This window comes from Nyctereutes procyonoides, unplaced genomic scaffold (assembly GCF_905146905.1).
Source record: "Nyctereutes procyonoides isolate TBG_1078 unplaced genomic scaffold, NYPRO_anot_genome, whole genome shotgun sequence".
Classification (NCBI taxonomy): Eukaryota; Metazoa; Chordata; class Mammalia; order Carnivora; family Canidae; genus Nyctereutes; species Nyctereutes procyonoides.
This window is the reverse complement of record NW_026575126.1, coordinates 58,993,792-59,012,306: the sequence shown is the minus strand read 5'-3', so window position 1 is coordinate 59,012,306 and position 18,515 is coordinate 58,993,792. Positions and strand designations below refer to the sequence as shown.

At 45.0% G+C, this 18,515-nt stretch overlaps 1 protein-coding gene across 4 annotated transcripts in view; it reads right to left on the bottom strand.

The window, feature by feature from the left end:
- Positions 1–18,515, bottom strand: part of KATNIP (katanin interacting protein) — a 194,856-nt gene that overhangs the window by 170,694 nt on the left and 5,647 nt on the right. For all 4 annotated transcript variants that reach the window (XR_008666428.1, XM_055340414.1, XM_055340415.1 and 1 more), the window contains exon 2: positions 2,517–2,572. Coding sequence is in view for 3 of the 4 variants with exons in the window: in XM_055340414.1 (XP_055196389.1) it covers positions 2,517–2,572 (56 nt within the window). In the remaining variant the exon portion in view is untranslated. The remainder of the gene's footprint in view (positions 1–2,516; positions 2,573–18,515) is intronic.

Here is an 18,515-nt window from a genome sequence, read left to right as displayed (position 1 = left end):
ACACCAGCCATTCCCTAGTGTTGCCTTATGGAAATAAGGCCTCTGCTCTTCTTCTCCATTTTATCAAAGAAGCCAGAAGTGTGCATTTTTATGTGAAAGTCGTAAATGCAGGCATCTAATTTTCAAAAAAATGTAATAGAGTCTAGGCCAAATAAAACATCTTTGGCTTGAATTTGACCTGATGAGCTCGTTGAGAACAGCCTCCCCTCCTCACTTCGCCATGTTGCGCCATGACCACACAGACAGGTACCCAGTCCCGACCCCGGAAGGAAACAGCATGTTCACCTGCCATGGGGTGAGCAGGTCTATGACACCTCACTACCGAAGCAACATGATGCACCTCCCTGTCTGCTTGTTCCAACCAGCTTGTCTTCTCCTTGCCTTTCATGGTGACAGAGTCTGATCTATACCTGGCATCTTGTGTAAGGCCCAGAGTGTCAGCAAGTACAATTTTGCAGGTGATGGGGGAGGGATGTGGGAGGAGGAGGAGGGCAGGAAAAGCATGTTATATCAAGATGAGCATCCTAGTAGCTTGCTCTTTGTTTCTTTCTCTTGTTTTTCTAACCAAACAAAAGCCCTGTTAGGAGAGTCAGCACCCTCTTTTTCAGAAAGGCCTAAAACCATTTTAAATATCTTTCGGGGTGAAAGTTAGATATTGTGATAAATATCTCTGCTCTGTTTTTTTTCTCATTTCAAGCACTTTGCAGAAGAGGAGTGATCTGAAATGCTCTCGGGCAACTGGCATGATGGGAGTAGCCAGGAAAGCAGCAATTAGGGAGTCTTGTTGCCAAGGAGAAAGAGAGAGGTGGAAACGAGTATCTCAACTAGTTACCTGCTGCCCTGCTCTGTTGATTCCTAGCAAATCTCTTAATGTGGATAAATGTGATGATGTTACTCTGTGACTGAAAGCCTCCGTTAGGTTGAAACAGTTCATTTCTGGCTGGGAGGATGGAGGGGTGTAGGGGTTGGTCCCCACCCTAGGTCACTTCCCTAAGGGAGGCCAGGAGCCTGTGGGCCTGTGCTCACTCCTGTTCTGGCTCCTCTACCCTCCAAGTCCCTGGAAGGACCTTGTGGGAGATGGGCACGCCTGCTCCTGCTTCCAGAAAAATGTTCCTACCAGGAAGGAGCAACAGAACCCACCCTGTTTCAGTTTCTAGAATGGCCACCAGGGCTGACACTTAGATGTTTTCAAGCAGCACCAAAGTCCCAGCCTGCGAACCAGGTAGAATGTTTAAATAAGAAGAAAACCTACACTGGCTATTCTGGCTACAGAGGAGAAAGGAGACAAGAGGGGGCAGGATGACAGCTACTGCAAAGCATACGAGGTCCTTCGTGGTCCAACCTCGACCTGCCTCAGTTGTCTGAGGTGAGGCCAACTCTGAGGATGCAGCAGGTAAGAGCTGATGAATTTCAACATCGGTCCATACTTATGATGAGTCACATGCCTTCACACCCTGGTACCCCTACACCCATCTGCCACAACGTAAGACTCAAATCCAGACTCCTATGAGCTTGAGACTTGATCCAAGGGCCCTGTGATAACCTCGGGGTCCTTGCTTCCACTTTGTACCCTCCAGCTCAGTAATCTTGCAACCTTCTGTTTCTCTCGGACTTTGACTATGCTCTTTACTTGGCCCAAAAAACTGCTGCTCATTCTTTAAGAGGCTTTGCTGCATGCCTTTCTGGAGACCACTGGCAGAGTCAGGAGACCCCTTTTCTGTATTGAAATTCCACTCTCTTTGTCCTTCTCACACGGCATTATAATGATCCTGTTGCACATCCCTTCCATCTACACCAAGCACATCCTGAGATCAGGGCTGTCTCTCTCATCCCTTATGCCAAGTACAGAGCAGGTGGGCTCAGTGCTGCGGGTTTCAAGAATGGCCACAGTATTTGTAGACTTCCCATCCAGAGGTGAGGCCTATTCCCACCCCTTCAATCTGGCCTGACCATGTGACTTGCTTTAAAGAAAACAAACTGGGAGAAGTGACACCGTGCTGGTTCCAAGCCCAGGGCTTGAGAGTTCCTGCAGCTTCCCCTCTTCATGTTCTTAACTCCCTGAACCCCCATATGAACAAAGCTGGCTGGCTTGCTGGTAGACGAGAAAGCACTGAAAGAGAGCCAAAACACACTACTGATATCAGCCATCCCCAAGGTGACACAGTGGCTCACTGCAAATGCCTAAGTACAGCTGAAATCAGCAGAACTGCCTAGCCCAAACTGACAACTCACAGAATCACGAACTAAATGCACAGCCGTTGTTTCACATCACTGAAATGTGGGTTTGATTTGTTACGCAGACAAAGCTAACTGATCCACTTTGTAAGAGATTGTTACTACGAGTGACACTTTGGTTGAGAATTCTAGGTGTCACTTCTCGTTTGGTCCAGGATTCAAGCCTGAAACTCAGAGAGACCCAAGCAGGAAATCCAGGAATCCTTACTCACCAGCATGCTCTCTCAGGTCCTTTCAAACACAGATGCTTCCCACCCACCTTCACCAGTGACCACATTTACCTCCTTTTTCTCCCGCGAGCACGAGCGGCTTCTGTCACCCTTTCGCAGAGTCTGACCTGTGGCGGTTCAAAAGCAGAACCAGAGATTAAGGCTATTTTAAAACAGCTAGTTTATCACTGCAAAAGCTTTTTATTTGCAAACTGAATAGACGGGACCAATCATAATCAAATGATTTTAAGAAAATGTAGTCTATTATTATAGTGGGAAAATGGCATACTCTTGAAATAGACCAACGGCAAGGAAATGGTAATTCACACACTTACGTTATTTGACTGTAATGAACAAAGCCTCAGCTCTTTAATCTGGAACATTATCTGCACTCTGCAAGGGCCGGCTGTAGATTTCCCAGTCGAATTACATTTTTATTAAATTGTTTGGAATTATATAAAATGCCTTCCAAAAAAAATGCCTTCCACTGTGCACATACACATAACTTTTGATGAGTGCATACCAATGCGCTTCACCAAACCCCCAAACTCGCCACCTAGGTGATAGTACAGATGTGAATTAGCAGTAATCACCTGCATTTCCCATATAACGGGCAATTTCAGAGAGAATGCTGCTTTTCTTAGAAAACTGGAAGACTAACATTTGAAAGTACATATAAATTCAACAGCTCAACATCATAAGGTTTAAATATGCTGTTCCAAATGCAGTTTTCACAACTCTTATGAAAGTGTCCATTATAAAAGGATTCCTTGATGGAAAATTAATGGATTGCCTTGGTTTTAAAATATAAAATGAGAACCGCTGTGCATTGTCAATGTGTCTTCCAAATTACCCAGAGGGTGGCTATTTGTGAGAAAATCAGTACCACATGTCCTATTAGCCAAGAGTACTCCAAAGCAGGAGCAAAAAGGCTTAGTGATTATTTATGAGAGGTAAGAAGTGGGGACCCAGTCTCAGAGGAAAGACATTTGTCTCTGGATGTGGCCACTTGTGGTAGGTCTACACAGGTTTGGAGGATGGGGGTGTAGGGGACCTCATAGCTGGTGAGGAAGAACAAGTCAAAGGATAACACTCTAAGAAAGTGAGAATAAGGGGAAGAGCAAAGGTCCAAAGATGAACCTCTGGCAATGGCCAGAAATTTGGGGCCAATATTAATAAAGGATTTGGAAAAAAGGCAGAGGGAAAATTTATAGGAGACCCTGGATTATACAGTATCATGGTATAGTAGATGTCTTTTGGGTTATCTGCTCAGCTTATAAGGACACCCTAAACTGCCTCCTTCTTTCTTACTCTCCTTCCTGTCCTCAGAGGGGAGTCCCCTGGCAGCCATGACTATACAGAACCCCAATCTCAGTATGATGCCCTGGGGAATGGACACCTGACCCAACCACAGTCAATTGGAACCCCAGCTCCAGGAATTTGAAATTAGTTGGAAAGACAGAGAAGGCAGAGGGCTAGAGCAGGGCTATCTCCATGCGTGAATTTTGATGCTGTCAGCAGCCACCTGCCCTGGGGGACAGACTACCAGACCAAAGAATGCCAAGGCAGAACAAAGTGATCTGAGACTGACTACTTACCTGCTCTTGTATTCCACAGACACCCACTTAATATACCACTGAGTTGCTGGATGCCAACAGTGGGGGGAGGCTGTATGTGTGTGCAGACAGGGGGTGTATGAGAACACTCTGTACTTTCTACCCAACTTAGCTATGAACCTAAAACTCCTCTAAAAAATAAAGTTCATTAATTTAAAAAATTAGGGAAAAGGCCCAGAATTAAGGATCAGGTGATCTGGGTTGTTGGGCCAATTTTATCCCAATCTCCTGATCCCCAGTGCTCTGGAAGAGGAACTAGGGTGGATGGCTCCCAGATATGCTTGACCATGTCTGGTCCAGCTGTCAGTGAAAGGACTCACTGTAGGCCCTAGGGTTGACCAGAGGAGATGGCATGCCAGGTGGTAGGCCACGCAGGGCAGAGCCAGGAGCCAGGATATTGGCCTGGAGCTAGAAGGGGATAGAGAAGGTAGAGACCAGGGGTCAGACCAGAGCATTCTACCAGCAGAAGCAGTGCCGAGGAAGAAAGATGACAACAGGGGCAAAATGGGCCTAGAATAAAGCTAGAGAGCAGAAGGAAAACAGAGCTAATCCAGGGGCAAATATGACAGTCCCCAGAGTCTGGCTGCGGCCCTTCTGGTGCTGGTCAGACCCATGTTTAGGGACCTGGTCCAGTGGATAGCTGACCAGTTATGGGATCTTAGATAAGTCACAGGATCCCACAGGATCTCTCTGGGCCATATTTTGTACACCACCCCTTTTTTAAATTTTTAATAAATTTATTTTTTATTGGTGTTCAATTTACCAACATACAGAATAACACCCAGGGCTCATCCCGTCAAGTGCCCCCCCCAGTGCCCGTCACCCATTCACCCCCACCCCCTGCCCTCCTCCCCTTCCACCACCCCTAGTTCGTTTCCCAGAGTTAGGAGTCTTTATGTTCTGTCTCCCTTTCTGATATTTCCCACACATTTCTTCTTTCTTCCCTTATATTCCCTTTCACTATTATTTATATTCCCCAAATGAATGAGAACATACACTGTTTGTCCTTCTCCGATTGACTTATTTCACTCAGCATAATACCCTCCAGTTCCATCCACGTTGAAGCAAATGGTGGATATTTGTCATTTCTAATGGCTGAGTAATATTCCATTGTATACATAAACCACATCTTCTTTATCCATTCATCTTTCGATGGACACCAAGGCTCCTTCCACAGTTTGGCTATTGTGGACATGGCTGCTAGAAACATTGGGGTGCAGGTGTCCCGGCGTTTCATTGCATCTGTATCTTTGGGGTAAATCCCCAGCAGTGCAATTGCTGGGTCATAGGGCAAGTCTATTTTTAACTCTTTGAGGAACCTGCACACAGTTTTCCAGAGTGGCTGCACCAGTTCACATTCCCACCAACAGTGCAAGAGGGTTCCCTTTTCTCCGCATCCTCTCCAACATTTGTGGTTTCCTGCCTTGTTAATTTTCCCCATTCTCACTGGTGTGAGGCGGTATCTCATTGTGGTTTTGATTTGTATTTCCCTGATGGCCAGTGACGCAGAGCATTTTCTCATGTGCGTGTTGGCCATGTCTATGTCTTCCTCTGTGAGATTTCTCTTCATGTCTTTTGCCCATTTCATGATTGGATTGTTTGTTTCTTTGCTGTTGAGTTTAATAAGTTCTTTATAGATCTTGGATACTAGCCCTTTATCTGATACGTCACTTGTAAATATCCTCTCCCATTTTGTAGGTTGTCTTTTAGTTTTGTTGACTGTATCCTTTGCTGTGCAAAAGCTTCTTATCTTGATGAAGTCCCAATAGTTCATTTTTGCTTTTGTTTCTTTTGCCTTCGTGGATGTTACTGTGGCTGAGTTCAAAAAGGGTGTTGCCTGTGTTCTCCTCTAGGATTTTGATGGAATCTTGTCTCACATTTAGATCTTTCATCCATTTTGAGTTTATCTTTGTGTATGGTGTAAGAGAGTGGTCTAGTTTCATTCTTCTGCATGTGGATGTCCAATTTTCCCAGCACCATTTATTGAAGAGACTGTCATTCTTCCAATGGATAGTCTTTCCTCCTTTATCAAATATTAGTTGACCATAAAGTTCAGGGTCCACTTCTGGGTTCTCTATTCTGTTCCATTGATCTATGTGTCTGTTTTTGTGCCAGTACCACACTGTCTTGATGACCACAGCTTTGTAGTACAACCTGAAATCTGGCATTGTGATGCCCCCAGATATGGTTTTCTTTTTTAGAATTCCCCTGGCTATTCGGGGTCTTTTCTGATTCCACACAAATCTTACAATAATTTGTTCTAACTCTCTGAAGAAAGTCCATGGTATTTTGATAGGGATTGCATTAAACATGTAAATTGCCCTGGGTAACATTGACATTTTCACAATATTAATTCTGCCAATCCATGAGCATGGAATATTTTTCCATCTCTTTGTGTCTTCCTCAATTTCTTTCAGAAGTGTTCTATAGTTTTTATGGTATAGATCCTTTACCTCTTTGGTTAGGTTTACTCCTAGGTATCTTATGCTTTTGGGTGCAATTGTAAATGGGATTGACTCCTTAATTTCTCTTTCTTCAGTCTCATTGTTAGTGTATAGAAATGCCACTGATTTCTGGGCACTGATTTTGTATCCTGCCACACTACCAAATTGCTGTGAGTTCTAGCAATCTCGGGGTGGAGACTTTTGGGTTTGCTATGTAGAGTATCATGTCACGGCAAAGAGGGAGAGTTTGACTTCTTTGCCAATTTGAATGCCTTTAATGTCTTTTTGTTGTCTGATTGCTGAGGCTAGGACTTCCAGTACTATGTTGAATAGCAGTGGTGAGAGTGAACATCCCTGTCTTGTTACACCACCCCTTTTTTAAAACTTAAAATGAGAGGCTGAATCACCTCTGGGGTTGCTTTTCATCTCTCAGATTCTGTTACTCCAATAGACAACAGTAAGAAAAACATTAAGGTGAGCCATAAAAACAACACATTAATACAAAGAACACAGAGCTTAGCTACTGAGATTTGAAAGCAAATCTCTCTACTGGAGTTCATTAGAAGCTGCTTATTCATTAAGTTGGAAAATAATTTGCTTATTTTCTAATGAAGATAATTTGCTCTAATTATGCACACTTGTAATCTAATGTCCCGTCCTCACACCACTGAGCCCCTTTCTCCTCTGGGCACCTTGATGTGGAGGCTGCTCCTTCTTGCCAAGGACAGAAGGAACAAGATTACACTGGGCCTGTCTACTGCACAAAGCATCTCTGAGTACCTTCCTACTCATATCCCATGGTATTCTCACAACACTCAGGGAGGGAGATGGGAGAAGGTGACATTAATATCAATAGATGCTGCTTGCAAAATTGAGGGGTGTTCCCCTGCATTTTGCAAGGTGACCTGTCAGTTTCAGCCATGAGATGATAAATTAGGCCAAATGTAAATGATATATGTGTACCTCATATTATAAAACAGACATGTGCCTGGGGGATGGAAAAAAAAAAGAAAACCACGTGAATGCATATAATATTCTCCCACTTAGGACTTCAGAGATTTTACCCACACTTTTTTTCCTTAAGATTTTATTTATTTATTCATGAGAGACACAGAGAGAGAAAGAGAGAGGCAGAGACACAGGCAGAGGGAGAAGCAGGCTCCATGCAGGGAGCCCAACGTGGAATTCCATCCCGGATCCTGGGATCATGCCCTGTGCTGAAGGCGGCGCTAAACCACTGAGCCACCCCGGCTGCCCTTTATCCACATTTTGGATTTATTTTCAATGGTTAGAGGATTCTGGCACTTTGTTTTTTTGTTTTGTTTTTAAGATTTTATTTATTTATTCATGAGAGACACAGAGGGAGAGAGAGAGAGGCAGAGGCACAGGCAGAGGGAGAAGCAGGCTCCCTGCAGGGAGCCTGAAGTGGAACTTGATCCCAGGTCTCCAGGATCACACCCTGGGCTGAAGGCAGCGCTAAAACGCTGAGCCACCGGGGCTGCCTGGATTCTGACACTTTGGTTTTACTTTGCTCTAGATGCAGATCATAATGCTCAGCACTACCATTCAGAAGGGAGGTGCGTCTTCCTTGGATGACAGCTTCTGAAGCCATCAGGCAAGGGAAAGTCAGTGTCAGAATTACCCTTAAAAGAGCTGTAAACCTCCTGTGAAGTACAGTCCACAGCCTTTTTTTTTTTTTTGAAGGAAATTCTTTTTTTCTATTTATTTTTTTTAAAGATTTTTATTTACTTATTCATAGAGACACACACAGAGAGAGGCAGAGACACAGGCAGAGGGAGAAGCAGGCTCCATGCAGGGAGCTGGACATGGGACTCGATCCTGGGCCTCCAGGACCACACCCCAGGCTGCAGACGGCGCTAAACCACTGCACCACAGGGGCTGCCCTCCACAGCATTTTATATCCACTGCTGTAGTTTACTGCATGTGTGAAATATTTGGTGCATATGGAAATGTACAGTACATGATAAAAATACATATGCCTAATATCATTTTATGGTATTTCTAACTAAATTATTCACATGGTAATTACTCTCTTTTTCCTGTAGGAGAGTGCTGGGGGCGGGCGTGGGGGTTGGGCGAGGGTGAGAACCAGGCACCAAGTTCATGAATGTTAATGCTTGGGGGACACAGCTCCACTGAAGTGGACACCTACTATGTGCCAGGATCAACACACAGGCTTTATTTCTTGACTTTCAACCACTCCTGTGGATCAGGGGTCGATAAACTTGACCTTTAAAGGGCCAGTGTGTAAATATTTTTTACCTTACAGGCCATAGGTTCTTAAAGTTACAAAGTCTCTGGTGCAACTACTCAACTCTGCCATCATGGCATGAGAGCAGCACTAGACAAATGGGTGCTGCTATATTCCAATAAAACTTTATTCACAAACACAGGTGGTAGGCCGGACTTTGCCCCCAGGCTTAGATTGCTGACACTTGCTTTAGATGGACTGTACTATCCCGTTGGTACCAGCCAAGGGAGAGATGAGAAACAAATGTTGAGGGGGTGATTGAACTTCTTTTTCAAGGTCACAAAAATGTAACTTGTAAGTGACAGGGCTCAGTGTGCTCCTAATGGCTATCCTCACTAACACCATCACCATTGCAATCACATTAATCATTACCATTACCATGGGAGCTCACCTTAAGTCAGGTTTATTCTGTGCCAGGCAGAGTTCCAGGTTAAGTACATGAATCAACTCATTTACTCCTTTCAGCTACCGCCAAAAATAGGCACTATTTTCATCCCGCTTGTCAGATGCAGTCCCTGAGATCCAAAGAGATTAGGAAACTTGCCCCAAATCACCCAGTTAGTGAGTAGAGGAGCTTTGATCTGGATCTGAGCAGTCTGGCTCCAGAGTTTGCACTCCTAACCACTGGACTGCACTGCTCCTCAGTCAAGGTGCTAAAGACAAGTTCAAGAACACCAGAATGGGCCTGGTAAGGGAAGGAGTTTGATGTAAGGAATTCTTTTGGTCATGTAGCTTTCTAATGTACTTTGGACTCCTGGAGCAATTAATAAGGGGAATGATCAAGGGAAAATGATTTCCCAGTGATCAAAGAAGACAGTGTTGCCAGCAAGCCAGCTAAATGCCATGAGATGCCAAAAGTGGTAAGGCAAGGTTGGCATTAGACACTCACTCCTGTCTATTCAGGTGAAATGCTCAGTCTTGGCAGGAAAGGCTGGGCTTTGGAGAATAAATCCAGTGGAAGTCCTGCAAGCAAAGAGGGCCCATGCAGGGACCTCCCCACCACAAAGGAGCTTTGAACAAAGAATTTGCTTCTCTCCACTGGGGTAACGGTGCAGCTGTTAGGTTACTAAAATGAGTTTATTTCTTCTGTTGTCCAAATACAAGGGCTTATGTTACATTCATTTTATATATCTATGGAATTTAATTTAAATGACAAATATCCCACTGAAATACCACTTAATCTCACTAATTGAACTGGCAAAAATCAGAGGTTTGACAATGTCCTGTTGACAAGAGCTAGGAAGCTGACACTTTTGAGCATTGCAGGGGGAAATGCAAAATTATATAGCCCCTTTGGAAGGTATTTTGACAATATCCTCAAAAGTACAAGTGCATTTTCCTTTTGGGCTAGAAAGGGCACTTCCAGGAATCCACCACAAAGAATCCACCTCCACAAACAGGAAATGGATGTACAAAGGTACTCACTGTATCACAATTTGCTATAGCAAATATTGGAAATGACCCATAAGTCTACCAGAAAGGACTGGCTAAATAAATATAGTGAATCCGCACAATGGTACAGAATACTGTGAAGCTGGAAAAATGAATGAGCAAGTTTCTTATACAAGAGATAGTCATATGTTAAGTGAAAAAAAAATCAATAGGCAGAAAGTATATGCACTATGCAACCTTTTCTCTAAAAAAGAGGAAAATAAGAATACTCACATTGGTTCTACCTGTTTAAGGAACCACTCAGAGCTACATGTGCAAGGACAAATCACTGTTCCTTTTTATATTGTTTTTATCTTTTTTTTTTTAATTTATTCATAGAGACAGAGAAAGAGAGGCAGAGACACAGGCAGAGGGAGAAGCAGGCATCATACAGAGAGCCTGATGTGGGACTCGATCCAGGGTCTCCAGGATCATGCCCTGGGCTGCAGGTGGCGCTAAACCACTGCGCCACCAGGGCTGCCCTGTTTTTATTTTTGAATGATGTATTTGAACCTATTTCCTTATGAAAAAATTAAAAGAAACTTAAAATATTAAATGTCCAAAAGGCAGATTCAAATTTTAAAAATATACAATGGGAAATGCTGTAGACTATTCCCATCAGAGAACCCACAAGAAGGTTTGGTCTGCTGGAGAGAGATAGAGTAGCCTCTGCAAAACACAGCACCCCAAAGCTTGTTGGAGAGACCACACGGTATTTTAGGAGGACAAACTGTCTAAGTCTAAGAGACTGACCTGTACAATGCACGAGAGATAAGAATGATATGATGACAAAAAAAATGTTTTCTGGAAATTGGAACAACAGTTTCTTGGCTAAGCCAATAAGCTATTTGGTGACCTGCTCATTTATTTAAGGGCAAAGTTTCTGTAAAATGGCCAGACAAGATGAGAAAGGAAAAAGAAAAAGGAAGGAAAAACAAGCAAAGGAAAACTGAGACCTGTCTAGACGGGCTGTCTGGAAATCGTGGTTTCCTTGTGCTTACTGAGCACCTACCTAGACAGCTTCTTCCCCAGGTCTGCTCTCAGGACTCCCTATCATACAATCATACAAAACAACAGAGCCATGTGGCTCAGAGAAGTAAAGAAATCTGTCCAAGGTCAGAGCGAGGAAAGGGAAGAACTGGATTAGTAACCAGTCAGTCTGGCTGCTAATCCAGTGTTCACTCCACCCTGCTGGCACCCACCCACTCATCAAGTCCAGGGATGGAAGCACCCTGGGGCCCCACCACTGTCATTACTACCCCCCCCCCCACACACACACACAGGTCTTCAGCCCCATCCCAGCTTCCTAGACTTCCACCTACAGCCTTTGCAAAGATAACTATGGCAGAGTAAGGTGGCAGGGTGGGGACAGAGCAGCCTGGGGAGCACCTGCCCAGCCTAAGGGGAATCCTTATTTGGTTTTGTTGTTGTTGTTTTTTGAGAGAGACAGAGAGAGTGCTGCAAGGGTGGGGGGGGGGGGTAGAGGGGGAGGGAGGGAGAAAGAGAGAGAGAGAGAGAAAGAGAGAATCTTTCTTTAAAAAAAAATATTTTATTTATTTATGAGAATACACAGAGAGGAGAGAGAGAGGCAGAGGCACAGGCAGAGGGAGAAGCAGGATCCATGCAGGGAGCCCGACGTGGGACTAGATCCTGGGTCTCCAGGATCACACCCCGGGCTGAAGGTGGCGCTAAACCGCTGAGCCACCTGGGCTGCCCAGAAAGAGAGAACAGTAAGCAGGCTCCACACCCAGCACAAAGCGGAGCTTGGTCTCACGACCCTGAGAACATGACCTCTGCCAAAACCAAGACAGATGCTTAACTGGCTGAGCCACCTAGGTACCCCTGGGGGAATTGCTATTTGGCTGCAGCTTCCAGTTTCCATGCAGGAACGTGGGCCCAGTCTCACTTGATTGGATTTTTCCAGAGAAGTCCAGTATTAAGAGAAAGCTTCTAAGTTTTAAATTTTGACAAGTAATTTAAAAAAATTAAAGATCTATATAGATCAAACAAAAAAGCCTTCTAGTTTCTAACCTAATTGGCAACTAGGCAGAAGGCTGGAGAATCTCCTGTATTTACCTCAATGCTATGGACCATTTTTGCAGGGGAGGGAGGAGAGCTCTTTAAGGAAATCTCATCATAATAACAGAAATCTGTTAGAAAATTTCTGCTTGGAAGATAGGTAAACGTGGGCTCTGCGACACACTTTCAGATTCCTTCCAATTCTCCGTGTGCACCTCCAGGCTGGTTCTGGGGACTTTAAGTCACATTCTGTCATCTGAAAGCCCAAAACAATATCCCTGTCACTCTTCCTTTGCATTTTCTGTGTAACTCAAATTCCCAGGGCCCAGTTTACTGCCAAATTACCTGAGATAAACAAGTCATGCTAAGATCCTATTTTCCTTTCCAAACCCAAACAGCAGCTGGCAGCTAGAAATGGTTATTTATAACCTGCACGCTGTTATGCGCATTTGCTTGTGCATTTCTAAAAATGCTTAGCCATGCATTCTTTGGCTGCCTTCATAATTACATGAGAGCCTGGAGACAATGCTGTGTGGTGGCAGAGAGGGTAGATTGTGGGTCAGCCCGTCTGGCTCAGCTTCTCAGTACCTGTTTGGAAACACTGATAGTGCAATTCCATTTCACTCTATTGTCAGTGTTAAGATAGTGCATGTGAAATGCGTAGAATGGTGCCCTGCACATAGTAGGCGCTTAGCAGGAAGTAGTTCACTCCCCCATAAACAGCTGACTGTATGTTCAAGGATCTCCGTGAGTTCTGTTGGACTCTGCATCCCAAACATATCTTGAATCTGTTGTTTCCTCTCCATCGTCCCTCTGTGAGGCCCATAATCATTGCAGAGCCACCTGGTAGGTCTCCTGCCTCCACTATTGCTGTGCTTTTCCCATGGCAGCCAACTAAAAATGAGACCATATCCCTTGCCTACCTGACCCTCCAGGGTGTTTTCCTCTGCATGTTTCTCTTCCTGTTCGAGCATGCTCACAGCCACACCCACGCCACACATCCCTGCAGCCCGCCAGTCTTTCCTCTGCTCCTTGGACTCACGATTCCTTCGTGTTCTAGTGCCTTTGCTCACATGGTTCTGGTCCTCTCCTGTTGGCTCCTACTTATTAATCACATCTCAGCCTAAAGGGACCTCCCTCCTCAGAGAGGACTAGCTCCCTCCTCCCTCCCTCCTTTTTACCTGCTGCACAGCCCCGTCTGATCTATTTCGTGTTAGTGTGGTTGTGGTTTATCTCCCTTGTCCCTAAATATGGCCACTGGCTTTTCTTAACACTGGATTTCCCACACCTGGAACAGTGCCTAGAATGGATTGGACATCAGTGGACATTTCTGGAATCTTTGAATGAACGAATGAATGACCAAATTTTTGAATGGACAGTGTTGGGAAGACAGGAGGCATGGGTACGAACTGCTGTGAAGACTTCATCTTCTCTCACAGTGTATCTTTCTGACCCTTTCCCCCTGCTCTTTCTCAGATGGTGAAATGAAATATGACAAAGTGAGTTTAATACACCACTGGAGATAATTGGAAAATATTGATTCTTTTTCATTTGAAACAGTAAAGATAAGAAAATGCCACACTTCTGTAATCTAATCAGTGGCTTATGTGACAACATGCTTCCCAGGCTAAAATGTACTTTGCTTGACCTCTATATCCATCATACAAGTTCCTAAACCTGTTCCAACTACACACACCAACCCAGCCCTGTCTTACTAACCAGGCCCCCACTGAATACAAGTGGGGACATTGCGTTTGTCAATCTATGTGAGCTGGTATGGATGCATTCACATTAAAGTGTCTCTTGAGTATTTGCATTCCACTCACCCCTCCTCCCAATGATCTGCCAAGTAGCCCTGGAAAACACAGGAAATGATGCATGATCGCCCCTGGAATCCTAAAGAAAAAGGTATGTTTCTTCCTCTGACAGCTAATTTTTACTGAAAGCCTATTAAGTGCTGGGTACCATTTTAAAGGGCTTTAAATAGATGAATTCACTTGATTCTCAGAGTAGCCCTATGAGGAAGTCCTACTATGAATCTCTGTTTTATAATTTCAGAGTCCAGACACTAAGAGATGAAGGAACTAATCCCCTGAGGTCATGCAGCCTCAGAATTGGAGTCCCCTTGGTAGGTTTCCAAAAGCTCTGCTCCTTTCTCTCTTCCCCAGATGAGGAAGGATCATGTAGTTAGTGAGCACCAACTCAAAAGACGTGAAGGGCAGGAGAGCGAGTCTAATCCTCTGCCCTGCTTTTTCAGGGTTGCCTTCTGTAGGCTTAAAATAAAATCTCCATCTCCAATCATGCAAGAAGCAGGACTTTCCACTGCAAGGGCTCACTGGGAGGAAGGCTTTGTCATGGTTGGGGCGGGGGGCACTGGACAGAAATGGATCTGTGCCTGTTCTCCCACTTCTGTGGGCACGTTAACTCCCCAGGCCTTGGCCCCAACATCTGATAAATGACAGCGGTCACACCAGATCGGAAGTTACTCACTAGCTGAATCCAGCCCACAGACATTTGTTGGGTCTCCTTATTTGGAAAAAAAAAAAAATTGTTTTTTCAGCTGACATCTACAGCTTGGGTGATTTCACATTTTAAAATCCTGAGTCCGGGCAGCCCTGGTGGCACAGCGGTTTAGCGCCGCCTGCAGCCTGGGGTGTGATCCTGGGGAGACTCAGGATCCAGTCCCACGTCGGGCTTCCTGCAGGGAGCCTGCTTCTCCCTCTGCCTGTGTCTTTGCCTCTCTCTTCGCTCTCTCTGAATGAATAAATAAATAAATAAAAATAAAAATAAAATCCTGAGTCCTGGATTCTTTTGGAAAACCAAAAGACATGGCAACACAGGGCTTGCATTCCTGCCTGGCATCTGTTGTCTTGAGCTGAGAACAGTAGCCCAGCAGACAGCATGGTGTCCTCTGGTTCCCAGCCCCACTGGCTGGCTGTATCCCTGCCACTGAAGTCAAGTCCAAGTTGTCACTTATCAGCAGGTCTGAGAGGTTTTTCCCTACAGTAAAGATGAAAGTGAAGGTCCATATGTCCACATCTCCAGCAAAAGTGAGAATCATTATCATCATCGTTCTAACTGCAGTGAGCATGCCAGGTCCTGATCTAAGGGCACTGCATCCATGAATGCTTTTAATTTTTACAATAACCCCAGGAAGTAGGACAACTATCATCTCTATTTTACAGATTATGGGGGAATGGAGGAGGCTTCAAGGAATTCGCAGACGATCGAGTTGTTTATGAAATTGAGGAATATTCCAGGTATGCAAAGTGTATACAGGTGTTGAAAGAATCTGACATAAAGCAGCATAACAAAATAAACCCTGGCCACTGTGGTCATTTATATTACCTGCCTGGTCCCTACAGGCTTCTAAACTTGTATTCCTGCATGGAATCCTTAGGGTTCAGAAATCTATCTAGTTCCCTGGACGAGATCTGTTTAAGTCCTTTCTGGATCTGTCTGTGGTTTTAGGTAGGTTTCTAAAAGCTATCTAAATAGTTTGGGGAAAATAAATAAATAAATAGTTTTGGATTCTTCTTTAAAAGATTTTATTTATTTATTTATTTATTTGTTTATTTATATACTTAAGTGAATGAGAGGAGGAGCAAGAGCAGAAGGGAGAGGGACAAGCAGACCCTGCACTGACTGCCAAGCCAACAAGGGACTCGATCTTGGGACCCCAAGATTGTGATGTGAACCAAAAACCAAGAGTTGGACACTTAAGCAACCAAGCCACGCAGGCACCCCTAAATAGTTCAGGAATTTTTTTTTTAAGATTTTATTTATTCACAAGAGACACACAGAGAGAGGCAGAGACACAGGCAGAGGGAAAAGCGTGCTCCCTACAGGGAACCCAATGTGGGATTCAATACCAGAACCCCGGGATCATGCCCTGAGCCAAAGGCAGATGCTCAACTGCTGAGCCACCCAGGCATCCCAATAGTTTGGGATTCTTGAGAAAGAGCATACGTGCACATGTATGTACACGCACACACACATACACACACACAGTGCATTGCAAAGCCACTCAGAGTTTATAAAGAGTGGGTGGTCCCTGCAGGGGTTCTGTGGTTAGTGGCCAGGTATCCCTGGTGCTCCAACTTGCGGCCTGGTGCTACATTCACCAGTAACCCTCCTATCCTCCAAGGACATGTTAAGTCAGGAGCTATCTCCAGAGAATCCATCAGTTAATGGTGGTCAAGGTAGCATCAGAGTCAAAAATGAGGCAGGAGGGACGCCTGGGTTGACACTCAGCAGTTGAGCGTCTGCCTTCAGCTCAGGGCATGATCCCAGGGTCTGGGAGAAGAGGATAACAACAGGGGCTAGAGATACAGTAAAGGTAGCTAGGTTAGAGCATGTTATTAGGACTGGGTTGAAGTACTCTAAAGGATGTCTAGGAACCATACTTTTCTCATTAGAGAAAGAGGAACCCGTTGAGATATCTAGAATCTTGGCCTGTAGGCTTGGCTGCAAGGACTTTTACTCTGCCTGCTTTATGGAGACCAGCCAGCAATTCACTAAGGGACAGATCAGTTCATCTCTTTCCTGGTTACAATGTCAGCCCAGCAAACACTCACGTACATCTCCCTGTGCTAGTCCTTGTGCCAAGCGCTGGGTATACAAAGGAACCAGAGTGGGTGTCTATCCTCATAGAGGAAGAAAGGCATGGAGCCTAGTACCTGTGATACAGCAGGATACAGGAGGGGGCCATGGAATCCCGCCATGTGGGAGGAGTTAATTCTACAGGTGGCGTCAGTTACCGTAATCTACAGTGTGGAGGTGACTTGAAAGGAGACAGCTGGCAGGGAGTACAAGGGGGAAGGCAGGGAGGTGGGAAAGAATATGGTGTGCACAAGAAATGGCCAGCTTTCTGGGGTGACTGGGCAGCAGTTGAAATTTCAGATGCCTAGAGACCTGAATATTCAGGCTAATATTCTTTTTTTTTTTTTTTTTTAGATTTTATTTATTTATTCACAGAGACACACACACACACAGAGGCAGAGACACAGGCAGAGGGAGAAGCGGGCCCCATGCGGGGAGCCCGACGTGGGACTCGATCCCAGTTCTCCAAGATCATGCCCCGGGCTGCAGCGGCGCTAAACCGCTGTGCCACTGGGGCTGCCCCAGGCTAATATTCTTAATGCAAGAAAAAGGCACTTGCTGACCAGTGCCATCAGCCAGAAGAGGTCAAACTGTCATCACATGTCCAAGGTCAAGGGGTGACCAAGGTTCAGAACCAGGGCTTTGTGGGAATGCAGGCCCAGCAGGACCAAAGCACCCTTCCATCCAGAGACTATAAAGTCCAGGTTTCTATGGGAGATCACTATTTTTAAATATGGGAACACACAACAACGGACCCCGTTCAGCCCATTATAATACCTCTGGACATGAGGGTGGGTGGGTAGGTGAGTATCTAAACAGGAGACTGGAGACCAGCAGACCAAACAGGAGATAGGGGAAGGGAGGAACAATGCCTCATCTGGGAAATTTTTTGATTTAGGGTGCTGTGTCCACAGGGCAATTGTTAAAGTTACAAGGGTCAAGCTGTTGAAATCTGCAGGGCATCAGTTGTCTGTCTGGTGTCATTGAGGACAATGGTTACTTCCTTATTCTTATATAAAGTGAGCTGTAAACAGTACCAAACTCCTCCTTGAACTAACCATATTGCTCCTGATAAGCACTTTCCTATTTGGAAATAGAAGAGTGGCCACAGGGTCAGATTCTGAGGAGCCACGGAGGTGATCAAGGGCAGTGCCTTTTATTTATTTATTTTTAAAGATTTTATTTATTTATTTATTCATGACAGACACAGAGAGAGAGGCAGAGACACAGGCAGAGGGAGAAGCAGGCTCCCTGCAGGGAGCCCGACGTGGGACACAATCCCAGGTCTCCAGGATCAGACCCTGGGCTAAAAGCAGCGCCAAACCGCTGGGCCACCAGGGCTGCCCAGGTAGTGCCTTTTAAACTGTGTTTGTTCTTCCACAAGCCTAATGGGTAGGCATCGCCCATAGACTCACTTCACAAGTGTAACAACCTGGCCACAAACTGGCACAGTCCAGTTTGAGACCGGTCTTTGAGGACATGCTCTAGATATACAAAAATCTAGGGTGTACACTTTATTTGGTTGAGTCCTAGTTCTGCTACCTGCTAGTTACATGGTGTAAATGGGCCCAATGTTAATGAGCATCACGTGGAACTGTCTCAAGAATCAAATCAGATCCTCTCTGGCAGAAGTCGGCAAACTTTTCCAGGGAAGGGCCAGATAGTAAAGATTTTTGGCTTTATGGAC